The sequence below is a fragment of the Primulina huaijiensis genome, chromosome 5 (assembly GCF_012295235.1).
Source record: "Primulina huaijiensis isolate GDHJ02 chromosome 5, ASM1229523v2, whole genome shotgun sequence".
NCBI lineage: Eukaryota > Viridiplantae > Streptophyta > Magnoliopsida > Lamiales > Gesneriaceae > Primulina > Primulina huaijiensis.
Genome location: NC_133310.1, coordinates 16,766,490 through 16,784,026, shown reverse-complemented (window position 1 = coordinate 16,784,026; position 17,537 = coordinate 16,766,490). Strand labels below are relative to the sequence as shown.

General features: G+C 35.6%; 2 protein-coding genes and 1 long non-coding RNA gene across 4 annotated transcripts; 2 read left to right on the top strand and 1 right to left on the bottom strand.

Moving 5' to 3' along the window:
* Positions 1–1,351: 1,351 nt before the first annotated feature.
* LOC140977683 (glutamyl-tRNA reductase-binding protein, chloroplastic) lies at positions 1,352–3,722 on the bottom strand (the record flags this gene model as incomplete). The annotated part of the gene is given in 10 exon segments (XM_073442428.1): positions 1,352–1,619; positions 1,622–1,787; positions 2,333–2,443; positions 2,445–2,486; positions 2,606–2,710; positions 2,975–3,055; positions 3,253–3,293; positions 3,296–3,408; positions 3,410–3,461; positions 3,464–3,722. Coding segments are annotated over 10 exon segments (1,050 nt in total), but the record flags the coding sequence as incomplete, so codon positions are not given.
* Positions 3,723–3,943: 221 nt separating this feature from the next.
* Positions 3,944–6,885, top strand: LOC140977534 (uncharacterized). 2 transcript variants are annotated; one of them, XM_073442280.1, is made up of 9 exons: positions 3,944–3,961; positions 4,075–4,194; positions 4,742–4,809; positions 5,129–5,237; positions 5,351–5,419; positions 5,963–6,020; positions 6,184–6,419; positions 6,516–6,567; positions 6,660–6,885. In XM_073442280.1, the coding sequence occupies exons 1-9, from the start codon at positions 3,959–3,961 to the stop codon at positions 6,725–6,727; spliced, it is 783 nt and encodes a 260-aa protein (XP_073298381.1). In that variant the 5' UTR covers positions 3,944–3,958; the 3' UTR covers positions 6,728–6,885. The 2 variants fall into 2 exon arrangements, with proteins under 2 accessions (XP_073298381.1, XP_073298380.1); XM_073442279.1 differs by lacking the exons at positions 3,944–3,961; positions 4,075–4,194 and adding exons at positions 4,309–4,416; positions 4,531–4,650.
* A 6,685-nt stretch (positions 6,886–13,570) lies between these two features.
* LOC140976700 (uncharacterized) lies at positions 13,571–16,970 on the top strand. Its single transcript, XR_012175297.1, has 2 exons — positions 13,571–13,868; positions 16,752–16,970. It is a non-coding gene; the product is annotated as an uncharacterized lncRNA (long non-coding RNA).
* The last annotated feature ends 567 nt before the right edge of the window (positions 16,971–17,537 follow it).

Below are 17,537 nucleotides of genomic sequence, written 5' to 3'. Positions count from 1 at the left end.
AATCATACGTATTCATGTGATTCGATACAACACATGTATCTTATAGAGGCTTATTCAAATTATCCTCATTTTGTGTATCAACAGTTTGATCACAAGAATATCAGAACTCAAGTCTGATTACATCCATCAGATCATGGTAAAAACGTTTAGTAGCATTGTCCCATGATCCCCAAATATCACTGATATTGCATGCAAGAACCAATATATTATGGTTAGCGTACAATACAGTTCTTTCATCTCATATATATCGATCGAATATGAAACCATTGGTATATCGAGAGTTGCGATAACGACTTGACGTATCTTTGAGTAACCATTGTGACATCGTATGTACAACATGGGAAACCATTTTCCCTAAAGCACAAATATTATTATGGCCAGAGATTTCTTGTATTATTAACTCATCAGATCACATAGAATATTCACACATTAGGTGAGCGTTGAATCCACGACTACAAAGCATTTTCATACGTATGTCGGATCTACACCCAATCTCATCACCTGATAACTCTTGCGGAGGCGATAAACGAGACAAAATGCAGTATTAGTACGTATAACCTCTATCTTGTCCCGGTTCTAAAGACTAATGATGTACAACCATAACCGCAGACTTATCCACTCGATAAGTGATAACCACGTGGAAAGTTCGAGGGAGGGTTGTTTAGTACAATCATCATATGATTACTCATCTGTATGATGTGACATCTTTATACACATACCAATGAAACGTGGCGCTAATATCACAGATACTACTTTTGATCTCGAGCGACCTTTATCTTTATTTTATATCAAATAATAAATATAAAATATAAATAAAAACAAAACTTAATTAACATAAAAAAAGAAACAAAATTTAAAAATTAAACTAGTGCTACACTGCTCACCATCCCTGTTTTGAAGTTGTGGATGACCCTAAGCTATTTAAGCGCAGGTTGAAGTAGACCTAACTACAGGTCGGTACAAGTTAGGTTGGACCCGATGGGTAAGGATCGGGAAAATCCAAAAAAGTTAGATGATTTCACGGGTCGTATTTTGTGAGACATATCTCTTATTTAGGTCATCCATGAAAAAGTTTTACTTTTTATGCTAAGAGTATTACTTTTTATTGTGAATATCGGTAGAGTTGACACGTCTCACAGATAAAGATTCGTGAGACAGTCTCACAAGAGACCTACCCTTCCCAAAAACTTACATCTCTTCAGGATGTTCATTAATATGTCCGTGACGAATCGAAATGCTATGCAGAACAATGAGACGTACAATGGCTATAAAAAAACGTGGCTATTTTGGATGTTCCGAAATAAAATGAACCCGAAAAAGGATAAAATCCTCTGCACTCAAGACAGCAAGATGAAGAAGAATTTCCGGGTAAGCATTTTCATTCGAACACAATGTTATCTTTAGTGACAAACAACTCAACAACATTGTACAATGCCTCAACAGAAACTACAAAAATTTATCTAAAAAATTACATAAATCCGGGAATGAAACATCGCAGAAAATTGTGCATAAAAGGGATATCAAAATTTCAAATAAACCTCATTCAACTAATATGGCAGTGTTTGAGATCTTCTTCAGATGCTTCACTTTATTGAACTCAGGGACATGGAAATTTTTTCCACCTCCCAAGCAAACTGAGACATGCCATTGAAAGAAGATTTTGCACCCTTTTCGTCAGCCACTTCTCTAGGGAAAGGAATTCGAACCTCGTATACATCCTTTTGAACCGATGTCAGGCGCACATCCAATCCTAGACGATCAATCCACACCATTTTGGAATCTAACACCTAATGAAACACATCACACTCGATGAGTTTACTTACTGACAGAAAATATCCAATTGTTACATTCAGTTGAATACATGTAACACTCAAACTCATGTTTCACAATTCTTATAAACATTTATAACACTGGCATGGGTTTTATTCCTAACAGATGCGGCCCGAAAAAAGCTTATACTTGATCAACTAAATTTTCATTCACCAACAAAATCTAAAGTCTCCGGATGAAGCATCAATTGACATTACTCCATTAATCAATCACATGAAATTCTGTCCTTCAACGGTATAAGATGCCTGTCATGCTTTCATTTTGTTTCGCAAAATCTCATAATTTATCAATTTGTTGGACCCAAGATGGACTTTTTGAGAAGCAATCACAGATTCAAAAGCAACCTCTCCAGCACAAATAAATAAAACTTAAGTTATGAATTTAGCTATAAAAGTAACAGATACAAGATGAACGTATTGACCCGAAAATTGTTAAAACAGGAACTTAAATCAATAAATAAGGACAACCCAAAAAAATAGTCAGAAATTTTGGAGGCACAAACCTGGAAATCCAAATCCACAAAAACGTTGCTAAAACGATAAACATCTTCTAAGTTGTTGGTATTTATCTCATCTACGATCTTTGTTGCACAATCTCGAAGAGGATCCGGGTGGGTCTGCTGATGAATATTCCAGAGACGTTGCCCACATACCATCCTGTAAAAGTTCTAATAATTATTAAGTAAATTTCATGAATCCATCCACAATTTCTTAATATCTGATAACAATATATATCGAGTGAATTAAAGAACGACGACATTGAATTAACAACATACCTCAGGAAAATCTTCCATCTGAAGCACACGCTCATCATTAATTGCATAGATGTAGCTTTCATCTACTTCCCCATTAAATCGTTTTTTCCATGCTGAATAGAGTTTCTGTGACACAATGAAGTTGAAAACGCAAATGAGAATTGAACCTATGTGTGGCCACTAGTCAAACTAAAGACGATATCAGTAGTTAGTGGATGCATTCATTTGTTCACAGAAATCTAACAATCAATCAATCACTCATCTCGTTTGAACAGGCATCAATTTCTTAAAATGGATATGAATTATAACAGACTATAAACTATCTAGTAAGACGCTAGGAAACTTAAATTCAACTCGAGAAAACAAACTAAAAATAATAAGATTTCTTACCCGAAGAGCCTTCCTATCTCCAGGTTTTTTAAGGTTCCCTTGAATCGTGCACTGCGGCGTCCGGACCCCAGATTGCTCTAACTGGCATAAATCAACTCAATCACATATACACACAACTTCTTTCAACAACATATGAAGGGGTAAAGTCAAATTGCAGAAACAGAAAAATGCCATCATACATCATCACAAATGGACGCAACCAAGAACCAGTGAAAGACCATCAAGAATTAAACTTTACCAGAGGAGATACAATCAATCTATCATCAAGGCGCACGCACCTGAACATGAAGACTACATCTATCAATAGAAAATCTTTCCCGAAATCATTCAAGCACAGAACCGGAGTTCCATTCCCATCAACAGCAAAGCGAACGCCAAAACACAAAGGCCAACCCACTGGCGTCACCTTTGACAGAGTCCCCGCAGTGGATAATAGTTCTAGAAACCTCAGCCGGAATAGGCCTCTGGCCTTTGGTTGACTCCAAGTAGAGACCACTGAAACCGAGCATTTTAAAGGCTTACGGGCAGCTAATCTATCAACTTTCAATGGCTTAAAGAGAACTCTGTTTCTGGGTTTAGTAAGCGAAACAAGAGGAAAGGGAAAATGGGTTACCGGGAAAAGTGAAGAGAAACAGTAGAGGAGATACACTGGATGTGTGGAAGCATTTGGGATTGAAATTTGGGAAATTTTTGGAATTGATGTACCGAAATTTGACCGTTTGGGGGTGGTAGATATTGGAAAATGATGTTAGCGATAACAGAGCTCATAAGCTGAAACGTTTGTTTTTATTTTTATATTTTTATTTATATTTATTTTACGGAGGTTCTCATGGGCTGGGTTTGGTAATTGGCCCAATAGTACAACCCAACATCCTTGAGACCCAGCCCATTACTTGTTGGATGAAGCGAAGACCTGTTTCCACGACTGGCTTAAAACGTCAGATTTCACAGACGAACGAATATTAGGCTCTCAAAAGATTCATCATGGTATGCATCTCTCCGAATATCTATTAGTTTTCGGAAGAATCTTGGCTCCTTTGCTTAAAGTGGGTTTACCTCTCGTTTTTTATATGTAATTAACAAAATTTTATATTTTCCAGCCGCAAGGTGATCATATAGAGCTTCACAGGAAAAGGCATGGCTACCGCCATGACCATTTTGAGCGGAAACGCAAGAAGGAAGCGCGAGAAGTTCATAAACGATCGGAAATTGCTCAGAAGGTTATTCTTTATTCTGATTTTTTTGGTTATTTATGTATTTCAGTCTTTGAGGTAAAGATTTGAGGTTGTAACTGTTTATTTGATCGAATCAGGCGTTGGGTATCAAGGGTNTAGACACAGCCCATTACTTGTTGGATGAAGCGAAGGCCTGTTTCCAACGCTGGCTTAAGACGCCGGATTTCACAGACGAACGAATATTAGGGTTTCAAAAGATTCATCATGGTATGCATCATTCCGAATGTTTATCAGTTTCCCGAAGAATTTTGGTTCCTTTGCTTAAATTGGGTTGTACTACTCGCTTTTTCATGTGTAATTAACAAAATTTTAATTTCTCAGCCGCAAGGAGATCATATAGAGCTTCACAGGAAAAGGCATGGCTACCGCCATGACCATTTTGAGCGGAAACGCAAGAAGGAGGCGCGAGAAGTTCATAAACGATCGGAAATTTCTCAGAAGGTTATTCTTAACTCTGATTTTTTGGTTATTTATGTATTTCAGTCTTTGAGGTAAAGATTTGATGTTGTAACTGTTTATTTGATCGAATCAGGCGTTGGGTATCAAGGGTAAGATTATTGCGAAGAAGCGGTATGCCGAGAAGGCGCTGATGAAGAAAACGTAAGCTTCTCTGGCATTTTTCTTACTGCACTGCTTTTTTTTTTTTTGTGTGCTTCATTTGGTTGTAGAGATATTGATTATCCTCTTGGTTTGCGACTGTTGAGGTGGAAATTCCTATTGGTTGTAAAGATGCTGATTATCATCATTACATTTCTCAAACATTTTTGATAGATCTCAAGTGCTAAATTTCCTGGTTTATGAGCTTATTATACTGATTGATATCATATTACACGTCTCTTCAAGATCAGTTTTTTCCTTTCACGAACGTGTTGGTGCTTGTTTTAATTGGCATACTTGCTTTGGTATCATTATTTGATAGATTGGCTATGCATGAAGAATCATCAGTCCGGCGCAAGGTTGATGACAATGTCCATGAAGGTGCCATCCCTGCTTATCTTCTTGATCGTGACGAGACAACAAGGGCTAAGGTAATCTTAATTTCGTAGGTTTACTTTATTTCATAAATTTTACTTGAAAACACGAACCTTGGATAAAAATCTAATGTTTCAATACCGCTGAAATATCATCCTTAAATATCCAGGTTCTTAGCAACACCATAAAACAAAAGAGGAAAGAGAAAGCCGGGAAGTGGGAGGTGCCTCTACCAAAGGTATGCTCTGCAGTTTCTCCCTTGTCTATGTGATGTGCCTTTTTTTGTAAGGGCTTGAGATGGAGCACAGATTGATAATGCTGTGCTACCTTGATACACAGCCTTCACAAATATTTGATCCTTGTACTTAAATCAATTGGAGATAACCATTTAAGAGGTCTTCCCATCTTTTATTAGCTTAATCCATCACTACCTTATGTTATCATCTTTGGCTGGTTATCTTTCTGAAAACATTTTAATATTGGTGCTGTCTACTGAAGTAACGTAGAAAACTTAACCATATTATTAATGATGCTGGTAATTTCTCAAGTTAGATTTCAAGTCTAATGAGATTCAGTTATTTTGGGGATAATGAAAGGGGATTGGGTAACATTTTTGTGACCTTTTGAAAACATGGTGCGTCTTTGCCTTATCATACTTTCAAATACGCGCATGATTGTGTTCAGTAGTATTTCTGGCGATGATTGTTTGATTGAGAAGTATTACTGTTTAATAATTTGAATTCAAGAAAGATCTGAATTGGAATATTTGTTGACTTCATAGGTCAGACCTGTCGCTGAAGATGAGATGTTCAGGGTTGTCAGATCTGGCAAACGGAAGAGTAAGTATCCGAGTGATGTCAGATATGGATATTTCCTTGTTCTTATACGATACTATCTGAAATGTTGGGGTGATTTTTGCTGTTTATTTATCCTACCGTGAATATTATGAAACAACAGATGATGCTAACTGTGCTTTTGGTGAATGTATCCTCCAATTTGCAGCTAAGCAGTGGAAGAGGATGATAACAAAAGCAACGTTCGTTGGACCAAGTTTTACTAGGAAACCTCCAAAATATGAGCGTTTCATTCGACCATCTGGGTTACGTTTTACAAAAGCCCATGTGACTCACCCGGAACTTAAATGTACCTTTAATTTAGAGATTATCGGTGTAAAGAAAAACCCAAATGGCCCCATGTATACTTCTCTCGGTGTTATGACCAAAGGGAGCATAATTGAGGTCCATGCTCCTCCTTAATCTGTACTTACAACTTGAAGTTTTTTAGGTTTATCTTATTATTGAATGCTCATCATACCATTGCTTTGTGTATTTCAGGTGAATGTTAGTGAACTCGGTCTTGTCACTCCTGCTGGTAAAGTTGTTTGGGGTAAGTTCGTTCTTCCTAATAATGTAGGTTGATTTTGAGCTACGTAAATTTTGACCTTATGTATTTAAATTTTTGATGGATGGTAAACGCAGGGAAATATGCTCAAGTCACAAATAATCCTGAAAACGATGGTTGTATCAATGCTGTTTTGCTTGTGTAGAAGCATTGGCGAGGGCCATATTTACACATTTATTTTGTTTAGTATTGTACGGACGACTTAGTCCAGTAAATTTTGGTAGCCATTTTCTTTTCTCTAGTTAAAAATAAACAATCAACTATTATTTGAAAATCAAAAAAATAGTTTAAACGTAAAACCAAGCCTAAAAGCAATAATTTGAAAAGTATAGCCCATACTATCACCTCTCAAAAACCTCTCAAAGAATAAATAAAAAATCGTAAAATCTTTTAACATAAGTCATAAATCATAAATGCGGGAAATGGAAGCGATGGTCCTCAGATTATGTGCATCTTCAGCCCAGCAAGGTCAACTGTTAAGACCTCCATCAAACTCATCTGCATCAATAACACCTAATGAGTCTAAAGACTCAACACATCATAATTTTTTTAGCAAATAATATATATACAGTTCACATGCAACAATGAAAAATACATTTTACGTAAAATAACATTTCATGAACATGCATAACTTAAGCTCAACATTTATCCTTTCTAACATTTTCATATAACCTTTTTATCATGAGCATAAACATTTCATTTTCCTTTTATTGAATTCAGATCGTTAATCGTGACTTTACTTTTCCTCAATAAGTCGATGGATCCATCTACATGTAATCACAGTACTGGGCAGTGGGGACATCAACGACACTCTCACCGGTCAATTGTGCTTTGGCCTATCCTCATCATATGAGAATACGATCGTCGGGCTCCCTCTGGGGCCTTTTCCCTTAAACGGGCTCCCTCTAGGGTCTTTTCCCTCACGATATCCTCATTTATAACATCATATCCTCATAATAATCACGATTACTTCACCTCCTCCAATGTTTCACATTTTTATCACTTTATAAAAATCATACATGTAAATATCATTTTTCGTTTAAAAACAAGCATGCAACTTTTGTTTTAACTTTATCATTTCATCATACATTCCATAAACATATAATATAAGCATTTTATCATTTAAAAATCCAAAAGCCTTGAAAATAATCATTTAGCATATAAAACAGCATTCGGAGTACTGTCATGACATTTACTAATTTTCGGGTGTGAAATTACCGTTTTATCCCTATACGTAAAATTTCTCGTTTTTGACTTTTTCTTAATTTCATTGAATCTGACATGTCCCAAATAATTATTTAAGCTTAAATTAATTTTCTCATAATTTTATTTAGCTTAAATACTAGACTTTTTAATTAATTTTTAATTAATCGTTTTGAAGGCGTTTTAATCCCGACAAATCCCAAACTTTAATATAAAATTCCTAAATTTAAAACTTAAACTTTTAATAATTATTTGGGCCTTGTGAACCACGACTCGAGCTTGAATTTCCTTTGAATGCTTTGAATTTTCTATCAAACTTTGATGTGTGTATGTGTCGTGTATATGATGGTGGGGAGAAATGTGTGAATTATGAAAGTGGCGTGGGAATTATGGGTTTAGGGTAGGGCTTTTGAGTATTTTATAGATAATTATTCACCAATTAAACTTTAGGCCTATTAGGAAGGTTAGTTAGGCCCATTAGTGCTTAATTAAAATTTTAAAAATAATTTTGTTTAATAAATTTTGTGAATTTATTAGTCGGGTTGTCAAAACGTTCATATTTTTATTGAAAAACCAACACTGATAAAATTTACGTCCCGACGTATAAAATCACCTCAAAATCCCTTATTTTAAAAAATATGAAAAAACATCAACCCTATTTTAAATAATTAAAAACAATTATTTAATAAAAGTATTTTTAATTTTTCAGCCCTCGATCTCCGTTTCTCGATCGCCACTCGATTAATCCTTAAAAATACAGTTTTATGCATAATGACAATAAGATTCTATTTAACATATAATCATGCATGTCATATTTAATTTAGGCTATTAAAATCATTTAATTAGTCATTTTTTATTTTTCTAAATTTGCATGCAGTTGGATTACGTAGTCTTAATTTTGGACCTTACAGGGTCGGGCCATCCATTGAACCTGGATATGAAATTGCTAAGGAAAAATGAGTTGTAGTGACGTTCTGAACACAAGAAAACGAACGCGTGAATGGGCGCAGGAGGGGTGTCCGGCGTGGCCACTCCGATACTTAAGTTAGCAGGTGAAGTATGAAGAAAACCACCATAAGGAAGCGTTGCCTTTCAGCAGATAAATGGTACAACGAACTTGGTCAGCATCGTCCATATCCATATAACGAAAAATCACCTCCAAAGTTCGAATCCATCCTTCAGCAACGAATGAATCAGTAGTGCCATGAAAATCCTCGGGGTTTATCCTCCTGAAACGTTCATATGCAGCCTCCGGTCGGACCCTTGCACCATTTCCTACGCGTTGCCCTAAATAACGAGCCATGCCGGCTAGTACACGGACACTAGCGTCCTGATTAAGTGGAGGCTGTGGAATCTCCTCCTCATGTCTATCCTCACCATTACTTCGCAAAATCCTTCTAGGAGGCAACTCTGTACACGTCATCCAACCACGTAACCAACATGCTTTTAACATTTATATCATGCATTATAAAAGCTTTTAAAAGAATTTTAGCATATAGAATATAAAGCAGTAAAAACTCACATACTTGAGGCGTGACTTCTTGAGCTTCTCGGAGTGACATTACACTGCCCTTTGAGGATCCTTGGCTCTGATACCAACTGAAACGTCATCTTTTTTTTTTCATTTTTTATATATCATAAACTAGAAAATTAATAATAAAAATAACTTAACATCTCCATAAATCATAATAATTTAACTTTTCAATCTCAAGTGCAAAAATCCCTAAATCGGCAACTAACCAAAAATTCTACGTCGACCTTTAAAAAGATCAACTAACATCAATCATAAAGCATAAAAACGTCTCTAATAAAATTTTTAACACAATCTTTTAAATCTTTTATCTATCAAGCTAGCGCGGAAAATAAATGTCTCTCGGGAGTGTACTGCCGCACTCGACCCACCCAAGTGTCAGCGCCTCCCTCAAATCATCAAATCCTGCAACATTCAAACCTAGTGAGTCTAATGATTCAGTACGTTCTAAACATGAGTAGCAAATAATATATATATAATCACAAGCATTAAAATCATACTTTTATTTTAAAATAACTTTTAAAAATAGATCGTAAATCATAAAATCATTTAATCGTAAAGCTTTCAATCCTTTATCATTTTGGGTGAAGTTTGATCCTCGAAACTGACTAGTATTTTATCCTCTGGTCGACTTATCAGTTTTAAGCTCCACATGACCCATGGGGACGGGCACTAGGCACCGCCATGAAAATACGATCGTCGGGCTCTCTTTGAGGCCTTTTTCCCGTAAACGAGCTTCCTCTAGGGTCTTTTACCTCACGACATTCCCACAAAATTGTAAGTTCACCGTTCTTTCTTAAAACGGATCTCCCACATATCCTCTTTCATTTGTCACAGTCAATTCACATCCACCCAAAATATTTTTCTTTTTCTTTTTCTTTTAAAAGCCTCAAATATCATAACTTTCCAAAAATAGAATTTTTACAGTAAAAATTTCACAACTTTACCATAAATCATAAAATATTATATTTTCATAAAAATCATCATAAAATATCATTTAACATGCGTTATGACCCTTCGGGACGCTGCCAACCTTTTTTATATTACCTAGGTGTAAAATGACTGTTTTGCCTTTGGACTATAAAATTCTCGATTTTGACTTTTTCCTACTTTCATTGAATCTAGACCATAACAAATAATTATTTAAGATTAAATTTAATTTTTTAATAATTTTACTTAGCTTAAATTCGAGGCTTTCGATTTCTTTTCGTAATCATTAGTTCGTGAAGCGTTTAATTCCCGAATTAATTCAAACTTTAATATTTTGATCCCAGAACTTATACATGGACTTTTTATTACCTAAACTACCTTGTGAGCCATGAACCACCCCCATAGACCCATGGTTCGAAACTTATGCCTTTAAATTCGAAATTTGACCCTTGCATGAACCTACCGAGCCAACTCCTAATTTTGTCGAGCCATTCCTAAACCACCCCGAGCCAAACTCTAGCCAACCAACCTAGGGACCCTACTAAACCTCACTGGACTAGCACCGAGCCCCCCAGCCCTCGCCAAAGACCCCTACACCAGCCATGAACACGCAGCCCCCCTTTCCTAACCTTGCTAGAATCCTAGTCCTACTAGGATTCTCCTAGCTCATCAACCACCGACCACACTTGACCCTCACCGACCATGGACCATGCTCAGACCCAACCGAACCTAGCCCGAGCCCCTGAACAAATGCTGCGAGCCCTGCATCCGAAAACAAGAGTCGTGCGCACACCCTCCCTTTTTTTTCCACGCTGCGGGTGCATTGGCCACGAGCCACCACCATCCCAGCCTAGAATCCGACCCCTCAACACCTTCCTTGGAACCTATTGGACCAGTCTGGCTCGCTCCCAAGCCAGCTCGAGCCCTTCCCTGCCACAGCTTGCACATGCGTGCATGAGGAGTGTTCTACTTCACTAGGACTCTTCCCCAGCCGCTCCCCTCGAGCCCTAGCCACCCTAGGACCGTTCCTAGCCCTAGTACATGACCCTGGCCAAGCCCCAACCAGCCCTGGCCGAGTTCCAAGAGACCACACCCGAGCCGCCCCCTTGAAGCTATGCATGTGAGTTGCTTCCTAGAAAACCCTCGGTCCATCATCCGATTAGGCGTGATTACAGCCTTGTTTTCCCTTAAGTTTGTTCATGTTCTAACCATAATTCATCCTATGTTGGCGGCTTAACCCTTATAAATCATAACGTTAAGGAAACAAGAGTAAAATCGTCAAAACTTTTGAAATATTCGTTCTACCGTTAAAATAATCAAACACCTATAATTTTCATGCATAAACAATTAAAACATGCATATTATGATTTGAATGTTGCTTCAAAAGAGTTTGGTTACATGTCTTTGCGTTTAAAACGCTCAAATATTCAATCGTTTTCGAGGGTGCGAAGATGGACGACTGGACGACGAAGAACCCAAGCTTTTCCTCCTGAAAAGTTCGAATTTTGTGTGATATGCGTGTGCAAGATTTCGGCTGAACAGGGGTCCAAAAAGACCTAGGTTTGCATTTTTATAGATTTAATTTTCATGATAATGAGCTTTGATTTTGGGCTTTGATGTTTATGAGCAATTGGGACTAGTCAATTTAGTTAAATTGGGCCTAATAACTCTTATTTAATTGTAAAATAAAAGTTTATAAAAATTAGTTTTCAAAAATAATATTTTTGATATTTTAAAAACTCATCGTTTGCCCATAACCGATTTCTCGGGTAAAATCGAGCTCGAATCGTAAAATAATTCGAACTCTACTATTTTTAGAAAAATTAAATAATTTTTAATCATATTAAGAAGCCTTGAAAATATTTAGTGAAAAATATTTATTCTTGTCTTAGTCGTCCCCGGTCTCTTTTCCCCCCGCCTATTATCGAATATTCGGGTAAAATCCTTCAATTTCATGAAATCATGCTATATAATCATTTAATCATGCAATCATACCTTTAATCATATCATATGCATCAAGTAGCATTTAAAATCAATTATATAAAACAATTATGTAACTTACATATCTTTGCATGCATGTGGTTTACGTAGGTTGGTTTTTCGGACGTTACAGTTCTAGTGCATGGACTTATAATGAACTCACACATCAAGTTTATCTTGAAGTAAGATTCAATAGCTAGATTTACTTGAACACCTGATTTATAAAACTGTTCTTGATTATATTTCTTGTTTCAGAATTTTGATGTAGTTTTGGGAGACATCACGATCACGTGCAAGGGATAACAGTACGTGGACTTCACTATGCCATATGATGCTGGGGGCGTTACCATTACATGTTCCAATCAAACATGATGACGGACCCCAATAACAAATGGACTTTCTTGAAGTCCCTTATAGAGAACTCTGGTTAACTGCTATATCACTGTTCATTTTAACCCGTGTTGTACTTTGGATTCTTGAACATAGGACGTTTAACCATGCTTATAGAGGTTCAGTTGCTTAACATGCAGGCATGATCTTCTATTTTCCTTTCATGTCACTAGTATTTGCACATGGCGAAAGAATAGTGACCAATTTAGCTCGGTTGGTTGTGGTTGTATGGATGTTCGTGGTACACTGGTACTCATATTGAGTTCCACCCATACAGCAAGCCTTTCAGCAAGATTAACAGTTCAAAGGCTCTTACAACCTGTTATTGATGCGAATGAACTTATTCTAGCTGAAGTCTACGTTGGATGTCACAATGGTTCTTTCCTTGTTGGGTACTTGCAGCATTTGGGATTCAACAAGTCCAAGATCAGAACTTTATCACTGGAATGCAATTTTTGGTTGTATTGCAAGCTCTGTAGTTTACTTTTGATTAATTAAAATATATGTACTAACTACTACTATAAAAATCTATTCTGATCTAAAAACTGATATTTTCATGACATATTTTGTTGCTAAATTTCATACAGTGATAAAGTTTTTTAAGTATACTTCTTAAAGTTCATGTTGATATGTTATTTTTTTATATTAATAAGTAATAGGCAAAATATCAATTTTAATACGAAATATATTGGTATATGACAATTTTACTCTTATGTTTTTCATTAAATCAGTTATAGTCTATAACTATTTTTTTTTATCATTTTAGTCAAAATCATATAAATAAATGACTAATATCTTTTTTAATATCTTTGTTAAAACTTATACTTATATTGTCAAATATACCTCAAGAAAAAACATAAATATACTATAATTAATTAAAGAAAAGGGGACTAAAATTAACATTTTGGCAACGAAATAAGAAAATTCAGTAATTGGACATGTGAGTCGACAGGCCCAGAAAAGATAGCCCAAAAGAAGGTGCATTATGGAGCAAAAAAAGGCCCACAGACAAACTGTGCGACGATATAGCAGCAGGCAAGGAGAAAAGAAAGAGGAGCGAAGGAAGGGATGGCGTCGAACGCGGCGGTGCCGTTTTGGAGATCTGCGGGGATGACTTACATCACATACTCTAATCTCTGCGCTAATTTGGTGAGACAGTGTCTCAAAGAACCTTACAAATCTGAAGCTTTGAACCGAGAGAAGGTCCATTTCTCTGTTTCCCAGTGGGTTGACGGGAAACCCCAGAAGCCAAGTAATTTTTTTATTTTATATATTTCGATTTTCTTTATTGTTCTTCTTAATTTTTTGGTGCAGTGAATGTATCGGTGATTTATCTGTCTCTTCGTGTATCAGTTGTCGTTTATTGCTTAGGTTTTTATTTGTTATTGTGGGATTGATCCTTGTGCGTTTGATTGATTGGAAGCTTTAGTGTGTGCTAATTTTTATGTTGACTTGAACCGGATTAAAATTGTGGATAATGATGTGCTGTGGAGCATGATATCTAAAATCAGAAATGTTCTGTTTTAGGGTTATACTTGTCGTGGAATCTATTTTGAAGCTACACAATATGTAAAAAAATGAGTGCTTCAGTTTGTATTTTGCTAAAATTATATCGTTCTTTACTGAATGTGAATTATGTTATGACTGATGATTCACTTTATTGAGTATTACAGACACATTGAATAAGTTTAAATTTATCAAATGTGAGTGACGTTGACTTTAGGGGTATGGTACTCCTTGATAGAAGTTTCTCTAGCCTTGGGTTTTTTTTGGTTGATTATTTTGGATCAATGTATGTCTTTTGAATAGAGACTTGTGGTTAGCGGTACTCCTGAGTCCTCACTGACTGGGCCATGTTAATTTGTTGCTTTCTTCAAGTTCCCCTATTTATTATTTATGCTGATATGGATTGGTCCTGATATGAGCTTTACAATACATTCTTGATTTCTTTCTGGGAAATGATAAGTTGTTCTGAAATGGTTTGGTTATGGGATTATTCAGAAATTGGGACTTTGTTGATTGGTCATCGAGTGGATTTAGAAAGATATCTGGGCTATGCTTGAAACTGTAAAATGGTTTAGCCATGGAAGTGGAAAATAGATAATGTATGTGTTGATATAGTCTTTGATATTCTGTGATGCACTCAATTCCCTTTTCTTGTTTAAATGGTTGGAAAAGTTCTTTGTATTGTCGTCTATGTAGCACGGATACCTTAAATTTTTTTTTGAAGTATCGGATACGGATACGACACGCGGATACGCGTGTCGGATACCTCAAAATCCGTGTCGTTGACTTTGTTTAGGGTTGACAAGCAGGATACGTTTTGGACACGGCGAGGACACGCCATGGATACGGCGTCGATACGTTTGGGAAAAATTGCTAATATTTAAAAGTTTTAGGTGTTAATTAAAAAAAATTAAAATTTCTAAGGACTAAAAGGAAAATAATTTAAAATAAATTGGGCTGAGCTTTTAAATCCCTAAATACATATGTCTGTCTCTTTCATTCTATTTCTGCTCAAAATATTATATCTCTCTATAATTTTTACATCTATCTCTACACATTTATCCGTCTCTTTCATTCTATTTTTGCTCAAAATATTCTATCTCTATAATATTACATCTATCACTATAATTTTTACATCTATCTCTATACATTTGTCCGTCTCTTTCATTCTATTTCTGCTCAAAATATTACATTTATCTCTATAATATTACATCTATCTCTGTAATTTTTACATCTATCTTTATACATTTGTCCGTCTCTTTCATTCTATTTATGCTCAAAATATACATCTATCCCTAAATAATATTTTGTACTTAAGATATTATGATTAATGAAATATTACATCTATCTCTTTAATTTTTACTTTTCAATACTAAATTTATATAAATATAAATATATAATATTTATATATATTTTAATGATTGTTGTATTCTAGCCGTATTGTGTCTTATATTTTCAAAATTTGACGTGTCGCCGTATCCGTATCGTATTCGATACGATACTCGTACCCGTATCCATGCAACATAGATTGTCGTTAGATTCTTACATGGGGCTTTATTAAAAAAAACTATTTATCAACTAGATTGCGTGGTTCCGAATCTTCCAGGAATGAATCATCTCAATTTTTTTTTATGACAACAAATTTGGTTCCCTTATCACATTTTCTGTAACTTCTGATCATTTACGTTCTATGTGCAAAGTGCTTAACAATAGACATCTTTTTCTCTCTTTGTTAACAATACAACTATATGTTTGGAGACTGTTTGACAGGGCCGTGATGAACATGTGCTCACACGAGTCACAACTATGTCTTCTCAACAGAAGTTCACTCTTTACACTTTGGCACCATTTCCATGTTTTTTAAGACTACGTGTGGGAAGGATTGTAAGAGGGGTTAAAAATCTTTAAAGCGGATTTTTTGGCAAAGTCAATCTGTTTGGTTTGTGGGAGTGATTCCCATCTCTCCACCTCTTATCCCTCAATATACAGTTTGTCTTTGCCCTTGCTTATTTCTAGTTCTGTCCTAATAATTTTAGTGAACCAATGTCTCAATTGTTATAAAGTTTTAATCACTTTCAAAATTCAAAATTTACACTAAGTTAAAACCCTTCTTCCTCGGAACACCAATGTCACATATAGTCATCTTCTAAATACTTATTACGATTTTAATTGTTTTGATACTGGTGAACTTGGATTTTGCAGGGCACAACTATTAGAGGGCATACTAATCCGAAGTATGTTCTCTCAGGTGTCTTACAAAGTCTGTGGTTAACAAATCTCAACACATGTACTTCTTGGTTTGAAATGGCAAGTGAACTTGCCTTTTTTTTCCAAAAAAAAACTGTTGTCTACTAAAATTAGAAGATGCTTCCGGGGTTGAGCCACTGCAGATTAGAATAAACAGAAACTATAGACAATTTCATACCGAATGTTTTTTTTGGGTTGGCGAAGTTTTCTCTCGCTGATCCAATTCTGTCTGCTTCAGTGTTACTGTTTCACCGTGGATTGAATGAGGAAGATTGCATTGTTTGTAATTCCGATGCAAGTTTTCTGTCTACTATTGTTTATTTAGCCCTCTTTCATTTATTCGTTTTCTGTTCTAGTCTAAACCTTTATTTTACTTTTGCAGCTCTGCGCACAGATACTTCTGAATGAGGTGAAGCATTCATTGGCGATCACTGTTAAAACTGAAAAACATTTTTTCTCTTTTTTTTCTGCCTACAAACTGTGTTAGTACAGACCATGCTTGATCATTTAAGTTTGGATCAAAATATCAGTAACAATAAAGAAACTGCATGTGTTTTTCAGCTGTGCTGAATGATGAGATTCATGAGTTGCTTATTATTAATTCAATGCCTACAACATGGTAGTCATATAATGTACAAGCTGCATGTCTCTCCTCGAGATCGAGGCGTAGATTACATCCGATATTGTTTAACAATTTCATTGAAAAAATAAGCATCGGAACAAATAATCAAAAATCAATCTACTTTATGAAATAACATTTTCTTTAAATATGTGAAATACGAATAATGCGGAAGCTGTTTTTACAAAGAAAAGTGTGAAATGCGAAAGAGAATAGACTATAATCATGAAGTTAGGAACTTGGTTTTCATAACTCTAGATTCTTTCATCGGTCTCAAAATTAATCTTGTTTCGTCTCTTCCACTTGTTCTTCATTATTATTTGAGGAAAGGCTTAATGGGAGGAGCATTTTGAGAAACACTCAGCAAGTAAAGGTCGATCGAATACCAAAATAACAAGTTATAAATATACATATATTTAAAGTAATCGTTATTCAGAGCAGAAGTCGAAAATAGGACAGAGAGTTCAGAACTTATATTATATAAGACTGATAAGCCTAAATCTTTATCAGAGATTTTAGGATTTTATTTTATAATATTTGTGCTTATAT

Bases quoted from the DNA above. Each gene is read 5' to 3' on its own strand.
- LOC140977534 (XM_073442280.1), top strand. The intron at 4,195-4,741 runs GTTATTCTTTAT...TGATCGAATCAG, and splicing joins GATCGGAAATTGCTCAGAAG to GCGTTGGGTATCAAGGGTAA. The intron at 4,810-5,128 runs GTAAGCTTCTCT...ATTATTTGATAG, and splicing joins AAGGCGCTGATGAAGAAAAC to ATTGGCTATGCATGAAGAAT.